The 15534-nt window shown below is 46.2% G+C and overlaps 2 protein-coding genes across 8 annotated transcripts in view; both read left to right on the top strand.

Moving 5' to 3' along the window:
* The window catches only part of IFNAR2 (interferon alpha and beta receptor subunit 2), a 36568-nt gene extending 33540 nt beyond the window's left edge, over window positions 1-3028 (top strand). For 3 of the 5 annotated variants that reach the window (XM_077995813.1, XM_015132995.3, XM_001092342.5), the window contains one exon: window positions 2-3028. In XM_077995813.1, coding sequence (XP_077851939.1) covers window positions 2-712 — 711 coding nt within the window. In that variant the 3' untranslated portion in view covers window positions 713-3028. The remainder of the gene's footprint in view (window position 1) is intronic. The other 2 variants (XM_015132999.3, XM_077995818.1) reach the window with 1 other exon arrangement.
* Window positions 3029-3739: 711 nt separating this feature from the next.
* The window catches only part of IL10RB (interleukin 10 receptor subunit beta), a 33430-nt gene continuing 21635 nt past the window's right edge, over window positions 3740-15534 (top strand). For 2 of the 3 annotated variants that reach the window (XM_015133000.3, XM_028845356.2), the window contains exons 1-3: window positions 3740-3881; window positions 5679-5802; window positions 13220-13377. In XM_015133000.3, the coding sequence (XP_014988486.2) occupies window positions 3833-3881; window positions 5679-5802; window positions 13220-13377 (331 nt within the window). In that variant the 5' untranslated portion in view covers window positions 3740-3832. Of the gene's footprint in view, window positions 3882-5608; window positions 5803-13219; window positions 13378-15534 lie in introns of those variants that run through there. The other variant, XM_028845357.2, reaches the window with a different exon arrangement.

The raw sequence follows: 15534 nt of genomic DNA, 5'->3' as shown, positions 1-15534 counted from the left end.
GAATTTTCATAACTTTTTAGCCTGCCCATTTCCTAACCTGCCACCGTTGGAAGCCATGGATATAGTGGAGGTCATTTACATCAACAGAAAGAAGAAAGTGTGGGATTATAATTATGATGATGAAAGTGACAGTGATACTGAGGCAGCACTCAGGACAAGTGGCGGTGGCTATACCATGCATGGACTGACTGTGAGGCCTCTGGGTCAGACCTCCGCCACCTCTACAGAATCCCAGTTTACAGACCCAGACTCCGAGGAGGAGCCTGACCTGCCTGAGGTTGATGTGGAGCTCCCCACGACGCCAAAGTGCAGCCCTCAGCGGTTGGAGCTCTTGAGTGCGCCCTGTGAGAGGAGAGCGAGTCCGCTCCAGGACCCCTTTCCCGAAGAGGACTACAGCTCCACTGAGGGGTCTGGGGGCAGAATTACCTTCAATGTGGATTTAAACTCTGTATTTTTGAGGGTTCTTGATGACGAGGACAGTGACGACTTAGAAGAAGCTCCTCTGATGGTATCATCTCATCCGGAAGAGATGGTTGACCCAGAAGATCCTGACAATGTGCAGTCAAGCCATTTGCTGGCCAGTGGGGAAGGGACACAGCCAACCTTTCCCAGCCCCTCTTCAGAGGGCCTGCAATCTGAAGATGCTCCATCTGATCAAAGTGACACTTCTGAGTCAGATGTTGACCTTGGGGATGGTTATATAATGAGATGACTCCAAAACTATTGAATGAACTTGGACAGACAAGCACCTATAGGGTTCTGTCTCCCTGCACCCTAACTTGCTGCCTTATCATCTGCAAGTGTTCTCCAAGGGAAGAGGTAGGGAACTGTAGGGTACTCCATTCTTCCAGGCGGCATCACCTATGCAGATTCCCAGTATGGGGACCATAGTATCATTGAGTGCATTGTTTACATATTCAAAGTGATGGACTTTGAAGGAAGCACGTGTGCACCTCCCCTTTACACTAATGCACTTAAGATGTTTCTGCATCATGTTTACCAGGGAGCAGGGTTCTCTGTGGTTTCAGAGGTGGTCCAGGACCCTATGATATTTCTTTTCTTTTCTCTTTTTTTTTTTTTTTTGAGACAGAGTCTCATTCTGTCACCCAAGCTGGAGCGCAATGGCGTGATCTCGGCTCACTGCAACATCTGCCTCCCGGGTTCAAGTGATTCTCCTGCCTCAGCCTCCCTCGCGAGTAGCTGGAACTACAGGCGCCCACCACCACGCCTGGCAAATGATTGTATTTTTAGTAGAGACGGGATTTCACCGTGTTGGCCAGGCTGATCTCTAACTCCTGACCTCAAGTGATCCACCCTCCTCAGCCTCGAAAAGTGCTGGGATTACAGGGGTGAGCCGCTGCGCCCAGCTGGCCCTGTGATATTTCTGGGAAATAAATTGGGCCAGGGTGGGAGCAGTGAAAGAAAAGGAAAATAGTAGCAAGAGCTGCAAAGCAGGCAGGAAAGGAGGAGGAGAGCCAGGGGAGCCCCTGGAGAGAAGGGGGGCCCTGCACAAGGAAACAGGGAAGAGCCATCGAAGTTTCAGTCAGTGAGCCGTGGGCATCTCACCTATGTCACATCCTGTCTCCTGCACTTGGAATTCCACCTTGTCCAGCCCTCGCCAGTTAAAGTGGGGAAAACAGACTCTAGGATCAGGCACATGACTAATACAGAAAGGAAACATGGCGTCGGGGAGAGGGATAAAAACCTGAGTGCCATATTTTAAGGTTAAAAAAAAGAGCAAAGGTGCTTCAGGGTCTTCAGGAGAAGATCTTGAACCTTCAAACCTTTCTCTTAGGCCCCTTCAAAAGGGGAAAACTAACAATTATACAAGTTATAGTTCAAGGACTTTAACCAGATTATTTATATGATTGTGCAAAAGAATAGGACTGTGAGGAGGGAACACCTGATTTAATACATACAAGTTTCAGAGACCCTATTTGACAATTTTCAGAGTGCTCTCTGTGCTGATTCCGAATCGAGTGTATCAGCTGTGATTACAGTTCCTGTGAATCTAGGCCAGGTTAGGGGGGTGCGGGTGGGGGAAGGGAAGCCTGACTGGGAGCAATCTACCTGTAATCCCAGCACTTTGGGAGGCCTAAGCAGGCGTATTGCTTGAGACCAGGAATTCGAGACCAGCCTGAGCAACATGGCAAATCTGTCTCTACAGAACAAAATTACAAAAATTAACTGGGCGTAGTAGCATGTGCCTGTTGTCCCAGCTACTTGGGAGGCTGAGGAGGGAGAATGGCTTGAGCCCAGGAGGTAGAGGTTGCAGTGAGCCAAGATCACGCCACTGCACTCCAGCCTAGGTGGCAGAGCCAGACCCTGTCATTAAAAAGGGGGTTGGGGGGAAAGGTTCTAGAATGTCATGTGGCAACCAGTTTAAAGGACTGGGACTCAAGGATCCACCTCCCACAGTTGCCCTGTGTGACCCTAGGCATTTGACTTAGCCTCTCTGAGCCTCAGGTTTTTTGTTTCTGAAACAAAAGGATTGGACTAGGTAATCTCCAGGATCCTATGAACCCAGGAGAAAGATGAGAAAATGTATAAGAATAAACACTCAGGTGGAAAGGCTGCAACCCTGAGAAACTCCCAGGTTGAATGAAAGGCACAGGACCCTCTTACCCCTTACCTTTCCCCACCCCCCAAGAGCCGGTTTCTCAAACCTTTCTCTTAGGCCCCTTCAAAAGGGGAAAACTAAAAATTATACAAGTCATAGTTCAAGGACTTTAACTAGATTATTTATATGATTGCGCAAAAGGATAGGACTGTGAGGAGGGAACACCTTATTTAATCTAATGAAATTCCATAGGAAAGCGACCTTTTGTATGTGTAATCAATTTCTCTGCCTTCTCAATGCATCTGTCATATTCTGAAAGATTTCCGGGTTGATCTTTTGGGATAAGTTCTATGGCTGTTTGTGAGTGTGTGTGTGTGTGTGTGTGTGTGTGTGTGTGTGTGTATTTTTAATTTTGTATAATGGTTGGAGGTTGGTAAAAAGTAATACAACAATACTTTTTAATACAAACTTGGTGTGGTCTTGAGTTGTTTTCCATTGGAGAGTGTATGTGTGCCACAGATTGGTGCACCTGCTGGCATCTCTAGAATTGCACCAACTCCCTCTAGCTCTTCTGGTGGCCTGCAGGGGCCTAGGGCGCATTCACTTCCCTTGGCTTGACTTTACGTGGTGTCCTAGCGTCAGACATCAGGCGATGCTGTAGATTACCCAAGACATTGGACAGCTCTGGATTTTCCCATCTCACCACTCATCAAGTTAAAAAGAGGAAATTAACGTTTTCTCAGTAGTCCCTGAAAGAAACTAGTTATTTGCGTAAAAATGACTGGGCTTTGTGTTGTTTATCCCTGGAGAGGAGAAGGGTAAAGAAGACCCTCAAACTGGATTTGCTGATGGAATGCTTTTAACTCACCTATGCGGAGAGAGGACTTTAAGAGAGGGCGTGCCGGTGCTCCGGACAAAACCTGGGGAATACTGAAAGCCACCACCACCACCGTCATTCCAGCATCCAGATCTCAGTCCTGGGTTGGTGTTGTAGGGTATTTATTTCACTTGACGGCGACTTTCAAAGTTTGCGAGGCTCCCTTCCTCTTGCTCGTGTGCACCTGCCAAGCCGGTGCCCCGCGCTTCGCGGGCGGACCCGGGCTGGTGGGCGGGGCCTGCAGCGGGGTAGGAGCCCGATCGCCCGGCCCCTCCCCGCCCCGCCCCGCCCCGCCCCGCTCCGCTGATTCCCGGAAGCGACCGCGTACGAGCGCTCTCAGGCGCTGCCGGGGGTCGTGTGCCTGGAGGAAGCCGCGGCACCCCCGGCGCCCGTCCATGGCGCGGAGCCTCGGGAGCTGGCTGGGCGGCTGCCTGCTGGTGTCAGGTGAGGGGTCCGCGGGGAGGGGGGCGCGCTTGGGAACCGGGAGGCCCCGCGAGATGCCACCCGTAATCCCATCCCTGGGCACCATGAAAGTGACTTAAGTGCCCGGTCGGGCCATCGGGACCTCGGGACTGCCGGAGATCTGTAACAGGAGGAAGCCCCGTCCGCACCCGGATTACAGACCGTCTGGGCCCTAAACTCAGGGGGAGACTCCCGGCGTCTTTTAACTCCCAGTCCTCCTGCAGCTCTCTGCTGGCGGGCGTCTAAGTAAAGTAGCTTCCCCGAAAGACCCAGGATCCCACCGTGGCTGTCATCTGGCCCTTCTGGAGACCATCAGTTCAAGTGGAGGCCCCCACCAGCCCCCGATGCTCTGACAGCCCTCCCCGACCCCAAGTCTGCCCACCTCAGTGCCAGCCCTCCCTACAGATGTGCCTCCCATCACCCGCTGCACCTCCCCTCCTTCCGGTTCAGGCCTGAGCACCCTGAAATCTGGATTCTGCCCCCCAGAGCCCCCCATGGCTTCTAAACCTAAATCCATTGAAACCTTTTCTGTCCTCTAAATTGACTGCCTAGGTTCCAATAACACGATGGTCACCTCCCTCCTTTCTCATGAACTCTTCCCTGGCCTTCCGGGATACTCCTCCGGTTTCCCGCCTACCCGTCAGGCTGTCTCTGCTTGGGACCCTCCTGCTCTGTCGGGTCTCTATGCAGCTAATTGTGAAGCCCAAGGCCTCTTCTCTCCTTCCCCCCCGGCACTGTTCCTTTGGGGGATTTCAGCCAAACCTTGGCATTAAACCCGGGCTATAGGCCCATGACTCGCACATTTATATCTCTCTTGGTATCCGTTGGGTGATGGGTGGTGGTTTATTATAGTCTTCTACTTTTCTACTTGCTTGTAGATTTCAAATTTTCTTTTCTTTTCTTTTCTTTCTTTTTTTTCTTTCTTTCTTTCTTTTTTTTTTTTCGAGACAGAGTTTTGCTCTGTCACCCAGGCTGGAGTGCAATGGCTTGATCTCGGCTCACCACCACCTCCGCCTCCCGGGTTCAAGCGATTCTCCTCCCTCAGCCTCCCGAGTAGCTGGAATTACAGGTGTGCGCCACTATGCCTGGCTAATTTTTGTATTTTTAGTAGAGATGGGGTTTCACCATGTTGGCCAAGCTGGTCTTAAACTCCTGACCTCAGGTGATTCACCCGCCTCGGCCTCCCAAAGAGCTGATGTCAGGCACGAGCCACTGTGCCTGGCCAGGTTTCAAATTCTCTATGAAAAGGTTTGAAAATAATTTCTGTCTCTAGCCCAAATCTGTTCTTGGTGTGACCTCTGGGCTCATTCATCTGACTGTCTCCCTGACATTCCTACTTCAGCGTCTCTCCAGCATCTCCAACCTAATGCAGCTCAAATGGGACTCGTCAGTTCCCCAGCTGAGCTCCAATCCGGGCACCCCTGCTTAAGCCCAAAATGGACATTGACCTCAGCTTTTAGGCATCAAATGTATCTGGAAGTCTCCAGTTTGTTTTTACCTCTGGAAATATATCTGAAATCCATGTACCCCAGTCTACCCCCTCATACCTTTCTGCCACCATGCAAATCCAGGGCTCCGTTGTCTGTCCCCACTTTACTCCTGCCTCTCCAGAAATTTCTCCTCATGGCTGTTCAAAGAAAATCTAGACTCCTCAGCACAGCCAACCTGTCTCTCTCTCCCTCCCTCACCATAGAAGAGAACCAAGTGCGGGATGTGGGCTTTTCATGGGCATCTGTTTTGAGGAAAAAGGTTGTAAATGTTTTTCTCATATTTTCATAGCATTAGGAATGGTACCACCTCCTGAAAATGTCAGAATGAATTCTGTTAATTTCAAGAACATTCTACAGTGGGAGTCACCTGCTTTTGCCAAAGGGAACCTGACTTTCACAGCTCAGTACCTAAGGTGGGTCTGGCCTCACTATTGGCAGGAACGCACCAGAGGAGTCGGCCCTGGGCTGGTTACTGGGCTGGGCCACAGGAGGAAGGGAGTCTGCCTACGGTCACCATGTGACTGTGACAGCCCTCAGGGAGCCTCCCTGCCAGCTTTTTCCTGTCCGGGAAATTCTGGTGGCCACCTTTCCTCTTTTAGGTTTTGTGGTTGTGATGGTTGGTGATTTGAATGTTGATCACAGGGCTGCTGGCAGATATAGACATGTTATGTGTATGTAGATAGAGTCAGCCATAGTGGTAACCTCATGCTGTGCAGATCCTAGCTTGTTTGTCACAGTTGATATATTTTAAAAGAAAAATACCACTGCTGTCATCTCCAGGTATGAGTAGTATTGCTAGAAGTCAACAATGTTGAGTGGATGCTACCCAAGAAACTGAGATATGCAAAGCAGTCAGGAAGCCCCTTGCTACCATATATCACCTGTTCCCCGACGGATTATAGCATCATGCCTCAGTGCTGTGCGATGCACATAATTTACATAATGAGCACTCAGTTTCTCCGTGGTTTCGTCCTGAAATTAAAAGTAAGACAGCTACTGACTGTTAAAAGCCCCATTCTCTGACAACAGCAGGCGCCGTGAAGTAAGAGTGAGTGTCACCCTAGACGGTCATCTCAGCAGCGATCTGAACACCCTCTACCTCTCCTGCCTATCAATGTTTCCCTATGCCTGGCAAAGGAAGTCAGTGCCAGCACTCCCTTGGCAGCCTGCCACCATACGCCACATGCTGGACTGCAGGTGACACACCTTTAGGCCAGGCGCAAACAGCAGCAGGAGGCCCAAGGCTGACAAGCCAACACACCTGCTTTCTATGTGACTCAGAAACATACGAAGATAGACAAGTCCTTCAATGAGGCAGGAGGATATTTGGTCCCAGATCCAGCTGTCATTTCACAAAAATCCCCAAGGCCTGCTACATCAGAGAAGAAGTAGAAGAAAGATGAATAAGATAGTCCTTGTCTATGCGTTGCTGGCTTTTGTTTTTTAACTTGTAGTTCCAAATAATTCCAGACTTACAGAACATTTCAAAATTTTAAGTAGAATACAAAGAATTTCCAGATAGCCTACAACCAGATTCACCATTTTTTTTTTTTTTTTTTTTTTTTTTTTGAGATGGAGTCTCTGTCACCCAGGCTGGAGTGCAGTGGTGTGATCTTGGCTCTCTGCAAGCTCCGCCTCCCGGGTTCATGCCATTCTCCTGCCTCAGCCTCCCGAGTAGCTGGGACTATAGTTGTCCGCCACCACACCCGGCTAATTTTTTTTATTTTTAGTAGAGACGGGGTTTCACCGAGTTAGCCAGCCTTGATCTCCTGACCTCGTGATCCGCCCGCCTCGGCCTCCCAAAGTGCTGGGATTACAGGCATGAGCCACTATGCCGGGCCCAGATTCACCAATTTTTAATGTTGGTCACATTCTCTCCCTTCCTCTTTCTCTCTCATGCCCTTTGTGCTGTAATATTTCAGTGTGTATTTCACAAGAACAAGGATCATCTCTTACATCACATAGTACAGTGAGAAGCTCAGGAACTTTTACATTCATGCAATACTTGTATCTGATTTACAGCCCATAGTCCAGTACTGTCAGCTGTCCCAAGGATTGAAGGAGGGCATATTCTAAATTGATTTTTTTCCTGATGTGCATTTTCGAACACTGATTGGCTTTCTCACTAGCTTTCTGTGCTTTCTCTACTCAGTCTGGATAGCCAAGAGATTTTACTGTGGAAAATTAACTTTCTTCTCTGTCTCTCTGTCTCCCCTGTAGTTTATTTATTTATTTATTTATTTGTTCTATGCTGTGCTTTTGGGTTTGTTTGGGTTTTTTTCTTTTCCTTTTTTTTTTTTTCGAGACAGAGTCTCGCTCTGTCGCCCAGGCTGGAGTGTACTGGCGCAATCTGGGCTCGCTACAAGCTCCACCTCCCAGGTTCACACCATTCTCCTGCCTCAGCCTGCCGAGTAGCTGGGACTACAGGCGCCCGCCACCATGCCTGGCTAATTTTTTGTATTTTTGGTAGAGATGGGGTTTCACCGTGTTAGCCAGGATGGTCTCGATCTCCTGACCTCATGATCCACCTGCCTTGGCCTCCCAAAGTGCTGGGATTACAGGTGTGAGCCACCGCACCCGGCCTTTTTTTTTTCCTTTGAGACTGGGTCTCACTGTGTCACCAAGGCTGGAGTGCAGTGGCGCGACCTCTGCTCACTGCAGCCTCCGCCTAGTGAAGGCCCAGCACTTTGGGAGACTGAGGTGGGTGGATCACCTGAGGTCAGGAGTTCGAGACCAGCGTTACCAACATGGCAAAACCCCATCTCTACTAAAAATACAAAATTAGCTGGGCATGGTGGTGCATACCTGCAATCCCAGCTACTTGGGAGGCTGAGGCAGGAGAATCACTTGAACCCAGGAGACACAGTTTGCAGCAAGCCGAGATTGTGCCATTGCACTCCAGCCTGGGCAACAGAGTGAGACTCCATCTCAAAAAATTTAAAAAAAAAAAAAAAAAACCTAGTGAAAAAGAAGTTATTGCAAAACAACTTTTGAAATGCTGCACATGCTGGACAGTTGATGCATTAGTTTAAAAGAAGGAAATGGGTCAGGCGTGGTGGCTCATACCAGTAATCCCAGTGCTTTGGGGGGCCAAGGTAGGATGATCACTTGAGGCCAGGAGTTCAAGACCAGCCTGTGCAACATAAGAGTCCCTTATCTCTACAATTTTTTTTTTTTTTTTAATTAGCCGGACTTGAGTTGGAAAGAAGGAAGGCGGGAGGGAAGAAAAAAGAGAGGGAGGGAAAAAAAATATGGCCACATGTGAGAAAACCCCATTAATGAAACGACCGCTGGATTTTCCAAATGATGAGATGTTAAGCAGCCGTGAAGAAATGATTGATTGACAAATATTTGTGGTATATTAAGTGAAAAATAGCATGATCCCAATGATCTCTACCTACTTTTTGCAAGGGATTGTTCTAGGTATCACTAAGAATGCTGTAAGGTGTGGTGTGCTACCTTAGACTATGAAATCAAACAGATCTGAGTTCAGTTGGGCAGATTTCTTAGACTCTCCACTCCTGACCCCTGTGTACTTAACAAATGTTGGCTGTTGCTATTTTTGTCACCATCACTTTCATCATCACTTCTGGGAGTAACCAAATTGGTTTTGGCACCAGAAGATACCTTGGGGGACCAATCAGATAGCTCCTCACTTTTTTATTTTATTTTATAAATTTTTAAATTAAATTAAATTAAATTTTTTGAGACCGTCTCACTCTGTTGCCCAGGCTGGAGTGCAGTGGTGCGATCACGGCTCACTGCAGCCTCTACCTCCCAGGCTCAAGCGAGCTTCCCTCCTTAGCCTACTAAGTAGCTAGGACTACAGGTGCATGCCACCACACCCAAATAATTTCTTGATTTTTTATAGAGACAAGGACTCACCATATTGTCCAGGCGGTTCTCAAACTCCTGGGCTCAGGCAATCCTCTGCCTCGGCCTCCCAGAGTGCTGGGATTACAGGCATGAGCTATGAGCCCGCCCAGCTCCTCACTTTTTGCAGGATGAGAGCCTGGGCTTCCTTTGATCCTGTGCAGCCAATTATACCTCCTCGGCTGTTGCAAGCTTAGATTCAAGAGATTGTATTTCCCTAGCATCGAACAGGCATTTCCAAATGTCATCTCTTCTTCCACTTCACTTTCTGTCATGCTCCCTTTAGTGGTTGTGGCCGGGGCTGGTGTTCTGATTGAGACTGATAAATTGTTTTTTTTAATTTTTCCAGAGTAATTGCAATGACAGTCATTTATAGGTCGGACAGTCATGGGTCACTTAACAACTGGGGTACATTCTGAGAAGTGCATCATTAGACAGTTTTGTTGTGTGAACATCATACAGTGTACTGGCACAAACCTAGACGGTGTAGCCTAGTATACACCTAAGCTATGTGGTGTAGCCTATTACCCCAGGCTGTAAACCTGTACAGCATGTTACTGTACGGAGTACTGTAGGCAATCGTAACACAATGGTATTTGTATACAGGCATACCACAGAGTTAAGGCAGTTTTGGTTCCAGACTACCATAATAAAGTTAAAACCACAATAGAGCAAGTCATATGAATTTTTTTGTTTCCTAGTGCATATAAAAACTATGTTTATACTGTAGTCCATTAAGTGTGCGATAGCATTATGTCTAAAAAAATGTGCACAGATTAATTTTTAAATACTTGCTGAAAAATGCTGGCAATCATCAGAGCCTTCAGCAAGTCATAATCCTTTTGCAGGTGGAGCATCTTGCCTTGATATGGATGGCTGCTGACCGATCAGGGTAGTGGTTGCTGAGTTGCAGCGACTGTGGCAATTTCTTGAAATAAGATGACAATGAAGTTTGCTGCATCAATTAACTCTTCCTTTCACGACAGATTTCTCTGTAGCATGAGATGCTGTTTGGTAGCATTTTACCCACAGAAGAATTTCTTTCAAAATTAGAATGCTTTCAAACCCTGCTATGCTCTATCAACTAAGTTTATGTAATATTCTAAATCCTTTTTTGTCATTTCTACAATGTTCATAGCATCTTCACTGGAATAAATTCCATCTCAAGAAACTACTTTCTTTGCTCATTCATTAGAAACAACTCTTCATCTGTTCAAGTTTTATCATGAGATTGGAGCAATTCAGTCGCATCTTCAGGTTCTGCTTCTAATAATTCTAGTTATGTTGCTCTTTCCACCACATCTGCAGTTAAGTTCCTCCACTGAAGTCTTGAACCCCTTAAAGTAATCTATGAGGGTTGGAATCAGCTTCTTCCAAGCTCCTGTTAATATTATATTTTGACCTCCTCCTATGAATCACCAATGTTCTTAATGGCATTTTGAATGGTGAATCCTTTCTGGAGGTTTTCAATTTACCTTGCCCAGATCCATCAGAGAAATCACTATCTATGGCAGCTATAACTTTATGAAATATATTTCTTTATTTTATTTTATTTTACTTTATTTTTTAAGATGGAGTCTCACTCTGTTGCCCCGGCTGAAGTGCAGCGGCATGATCTCAGATCACTGCTGCCTCCACCTCCCAGGTTCAAGTGATTCTCCTGCCTCAGCCTCCCAAGTAGTGCCACCACACCTGGCTAATTTTTGTTATTTTTTTTTTTAGTAGAGTCAGGGTTTCACCATGTTGGCTAGACTGGTCTTGAACTCCTGACCTCAAATGATTTGCCTGCCTTGGCCTCCCAAAGTGCTGGGATTACAGGCATGAGCCACTGTGCCTGGCTTCCAAATATATTTCTTAAATAATAAGACTTGAAAGTCGAAATGACTCCTTGATCCATGGGCTGCAGAATGGATGTTGTGTTAGCAGGCACAAAAACAGCATTCATCTCCTTTTAAATTTCCATCAGAGCTCTTGGGGAACCAGGTACGTTGTCAATGAGAGGTAATATTTTGAGAGAAAACTTTTTATCCTGAGCAGTAGGTCTTAATACTGGGCTTAAAATATTCAGTAAACCATGCTGTAAACAGATGTGCTGTCCTCCAGGCTTTGTTGTTCCATTTGTAGAGCACAGGCAGAGTAGATTTAGCATAATTCTTAAGAGCTCTCAAATTTTCAAAACGGTAATCCAGTGTTGGCTTCAACTTAAAGTCACCAGCTACATTAGCCCTTAACAAGAGTCAGCCTGTTCTTTGAAGCTTTGAAGCTAGCCATTGACTTCTCCTCTGTAGCTATGAAAGTCCTGGATGATATCTTAATAGAAGGTTGTTCCATCTACATTAAAAATCTGTTTTTTAGAGTAGCCACCTTCATCATTTTAGCTAGATTTTAGCTAGATCTTCTGGATAACTTGCTGCAGCTTTTACATCAGCATTTGCCGCTTCACCTTGCACTTTTATGTTATGGAGATGACTTCTGTCTTTAAACCTTATGAACCAACCTCTGCTAACTTCCAACTTTTATTTATTTATTTATTTTTTTTGAAACAGAGTCTTGCTCTGTTGCCCAAGCTGGAATACAGTGGCACAATCTCGTCTCACTGCAACCTCTGCCTCCCAGGTTCAAGTGATTCTCCTGCCTCAGCCTCCTGGGTAGCTGGGATTACAGGAGTGTGCCATCACGCCTGGCTAATTTTTTTGTATTTTTAGTAGAGACGGGGTTTCACCATGTTGGTCAGGCTGGTCTCGAACTCCTGACCTTATGATCTGCCTGCCTTGGCTTCCCAAAGTGCTGGGATTACAGGTGTGAGCCACCGTGTCCAGCCCCAACTTTTCTTCTGCAGCTTCTCAGCTTTTTCAGCCTTCACAGAATTGGAGTGTCAGGGTCTTGCTCTGGATTAGACTTTGGCTTAAGGGAATGGTGTGGCTGGTTTGATCTTCTATCCAGACTACTGAGACTTTCTCCATTTTATCAATAAGGCTGTTTTGCTTTCTTCTCATTAATGTGTTCACTGGAGTAGCACTTTAAACTTCCTTCAACAACTTTTCCTTTGTATTCACAACTTGGCTAACTGGCCCAAGAGGCCTGTTGTGGCCTTCAATGTGCCTTCCTCACTAAGCTTAATCATTTGCAGCTTTTGGAATAGGGAGGCCCAAGGAGAAGGAGAGAGGCAGGGGAGTGGCCAGTGGGTGGAGAAGTCAGGACACACACAACATCTATTGATTAATTTCACTTATATAGGTGTGGTTCATGGTCCCCAAAACAATTACAACAGTAACATCAAAGATCACTGATCACAGATCACCATAACAGATATAATAATGATGCAAAGGTTTGAAATATTGTGAGAATTAGCAAAATTTGACTTAGAGACATGAAGTGAGCATGTATTGTTGGGAAAATGGCACCAGTGGACTTGCTCAGTGCAGGGTTGCCGCAGACCTTCAATTTGTAAAATGCCCCATCTGTGAAGTACAATAAAGCAAATCACAATAAAACAAGGTATGTGTACATCTCAATGTATTTAAACATAGAAAAGGTACAGTAAAAATACAGTATTATCATCTTAGGGCACCATCATTGTATATGTGGTCTGTCATCTACTGAAATGTCATTATGCATGACTTTATTGAAAATCATTGTAATATCTTTATTTTGGTAAATCTTTATTCGGTGTCTCATAAATCACATGCCCCTGCTTTCAAAAATACATAATCGAGGAAGGAAGCTGTCTTGGTCAAATATGCTGAATACTCAACCCCTTGGAGAGGCATGTAGTCATTAGGATGTTCAAGTCTCTGAGAAATTCTGTTTTGAAGACACCTATTTCTATGTTTAACACAGTTTCCACTCCCGCACCCTCCCCCCAACCCCCGCGCAACCTCCAAATTAAGTACCAGTCAGCCTCAGGGAGACTGAAGCTAGAACTCTCCTGATTGACCTATCTTTTTGATTGTGTAGTTATAGGATATTCCAAGATAAATGCACGAGTACTACCTTGACGGAATGTGATTTCTCAAGTCTTTCCAAGTATGGTGACCACACCTTGAGAGTCAGGGCTGAATTTGCAGATGAGCATTCAGACTGGGTAAACATCACCTTCTGTCCTGTGGATGACAGTAAGCCATTTTGTTTTCCCTTTTTTTGTAATGTCATCATCTTGCCTTGTTTTTTTCCACATTGGTTGGTCCATCAACAAGAATTCTCTGAGGGCCCACAAATGGATGCCCTTGCACAAGGAGCTTAAGGAATATAATAAAGAGAGTTGTATCCCTAAGAAATTCATGGGAGAGACAGAAAAAGACGGGCATATCATCAATGCAGCGATTAAATATAAATCTAACACCTTCAGTGCCTCAAGGATGTGCATATGTTGGGCCCGTGCTGTTAAGAAGTTCTGGAAGGATTCTTGTGGTGAATTTTCTGGAAGAAAGTCAGTATGGAATTATGACTTAAAGAAATATAACATGATAGGCAAAAGAATGAAGGCAGGTGTAGAGATGGAAAATCTGATGCAGACAGCCAACTTGCCCAGAGCGAAGGACAGGGAGGGACAGAGCTGATGGCAGGTGGGTTGGATCAGACTGGTTGGTCAGCATCAAAAATTGTTCCCAGGTTAGGCGGAGATTGCAGTGAGCCTAGATCACGCCACTGCACTCCAGGCTGGGCAACAGAGCGAGACTTGGTCTCAAAAAAAAAAATTGTTCCCAGGTTAGATTTGGAGGGTCATGGTGACCACCAGAGCCCCTAAATATGAGATGAGCATATTTAGAATATCAGGAATTAAAAACTAATTAAACCATGTATTAGCAATTGAGAGAGTAAAGAAGATTAGAGGTTAAAAACCTGATTCACAAAATTCACATACAGCCCTTCAAAACTCACACAGAGAAAAGCACTAAAAGAATTGTTTCTGGCCAGGCACGGCGGCTCACATCTCCTAATCCCAACACTTTGGGAGGCTGAGATGGTGGATCACTTGAGTCCAGGAATTTTCTTCTTTTCTTTCTTTCTTTTTTTTTTTTTTTCTGATACAAAGTCTTGCTCTGACACCCAGGCTGAAGTGCAGTGGCTCAATCTCAGATCACTGCAAACTCTGCCTCCAGGGTTCAAATGATTCTTGTGCCTCAGCCTCCTGAGTAACTGGGACTTCAAGTGCCTGCCACCATGCCCAGCTACATTTTTTTGTATTTTTAGTAGAGACAGGGTCTCACCATGTTGGCCAGGCTGGTCTTGAACTCCTGACCTTAAGTGATCCCACCGGCCTCAGCCTCCCAAAGTGCTGGGATTACAGGAGTGAACCACCACGCTTGGCCTTAAGCCTAGGAATTTAAGACCAGCCTGGGCAACATGGGGAAACCCTGCCTCTACAAAAAAAAAAGAAAGAAAAATAGCCAGGCATAGTGAAGTGTGCTTGTGGTCCCAGCTACTTGGGAGGCTGAGGTGGGAGAGTCACCTGAGCCTGGGAAGTCAAGGCTGCAGTGAGCCATTATCACACCACTGCACTGCAGCAGCCTGGGTGACCAGAGTGAGGTCTTGTCTCAAAAAAAGAACTGTCTCTATATGGGGAGGTTCTTCATGCCAGTCCCTGCTCTGGACCCCCATGACCCCTACAATTATATCCTCCCTGATAGAGAATGAGGGCTAGGATGCCTTTCTTCCCTCCCTCAATTCCATCCCAAGCCTGGGTAAAAACGTCTTACTTTTGGAACCATAAATTATCAAAGTTAGATTATTTTTTCTTTTTTATTTTATTTTTTTTCTTTTGAGACGGAGTCTGGCTCTGTCGCCCAGGCTGGAGTGCAATGGCCGGATCTCAGCTCACTGCAAGCTCCACCTCCCGGGTTCCCGCCATTCTCCTGCCTCAGCCTCCCGAGTAGCCGGGACTACAGGCACCCGCCACCTCGCCCGGCTAGTTTTTTTGTATTTTTTAGTAGAGACGGGGTTTCACCGTGTTAGCCAGGATGGTCTCGATCTCCTGACCTAGTGATCTGCCCGTCTCGGCCTCCCAAAGTGCTGGGATTACAGTAGATTCTCTTTTCTAACGGTACCTTTACAAAAACAAAGAAAAGATGAACAGAAAAGTAAGTTTCACAGTAGTTAAAAGTACAAGTTTTTGCTCCTATAATTGCTAACTGGCTTACATGTCCTAACTTGTCCCAAATTCTGTTAGCTCCCATCCATGGAAGTTCCCTTTAGAACCTAGGTACAACACAGTTAAGCAGGTTGTCAAAAGGTCATACAGGTCATGAGTGGCTAAGCCAGGATTCAGACCC

Source organism: Macaca mulatta, chromosome 3 (assembly GCF_049350105.2).
Source record: "Macaca mulatta isolate MMU2019108-1 chromosome 3, T2T-MMU8v2.0, whole genome shotgun sequence".
NCBI classification, from domain to species: domain Eukaryota; kingdom Metazoa; phylum Chordata; class Mammalia; order Primates; family Cercopithecidae; genus Macaca; species Macaca mulatta.
Note: the sequence above shows the minus strand (reverse complement) of the source record. Positions and strands in the feature narration are given on the sequence as shown.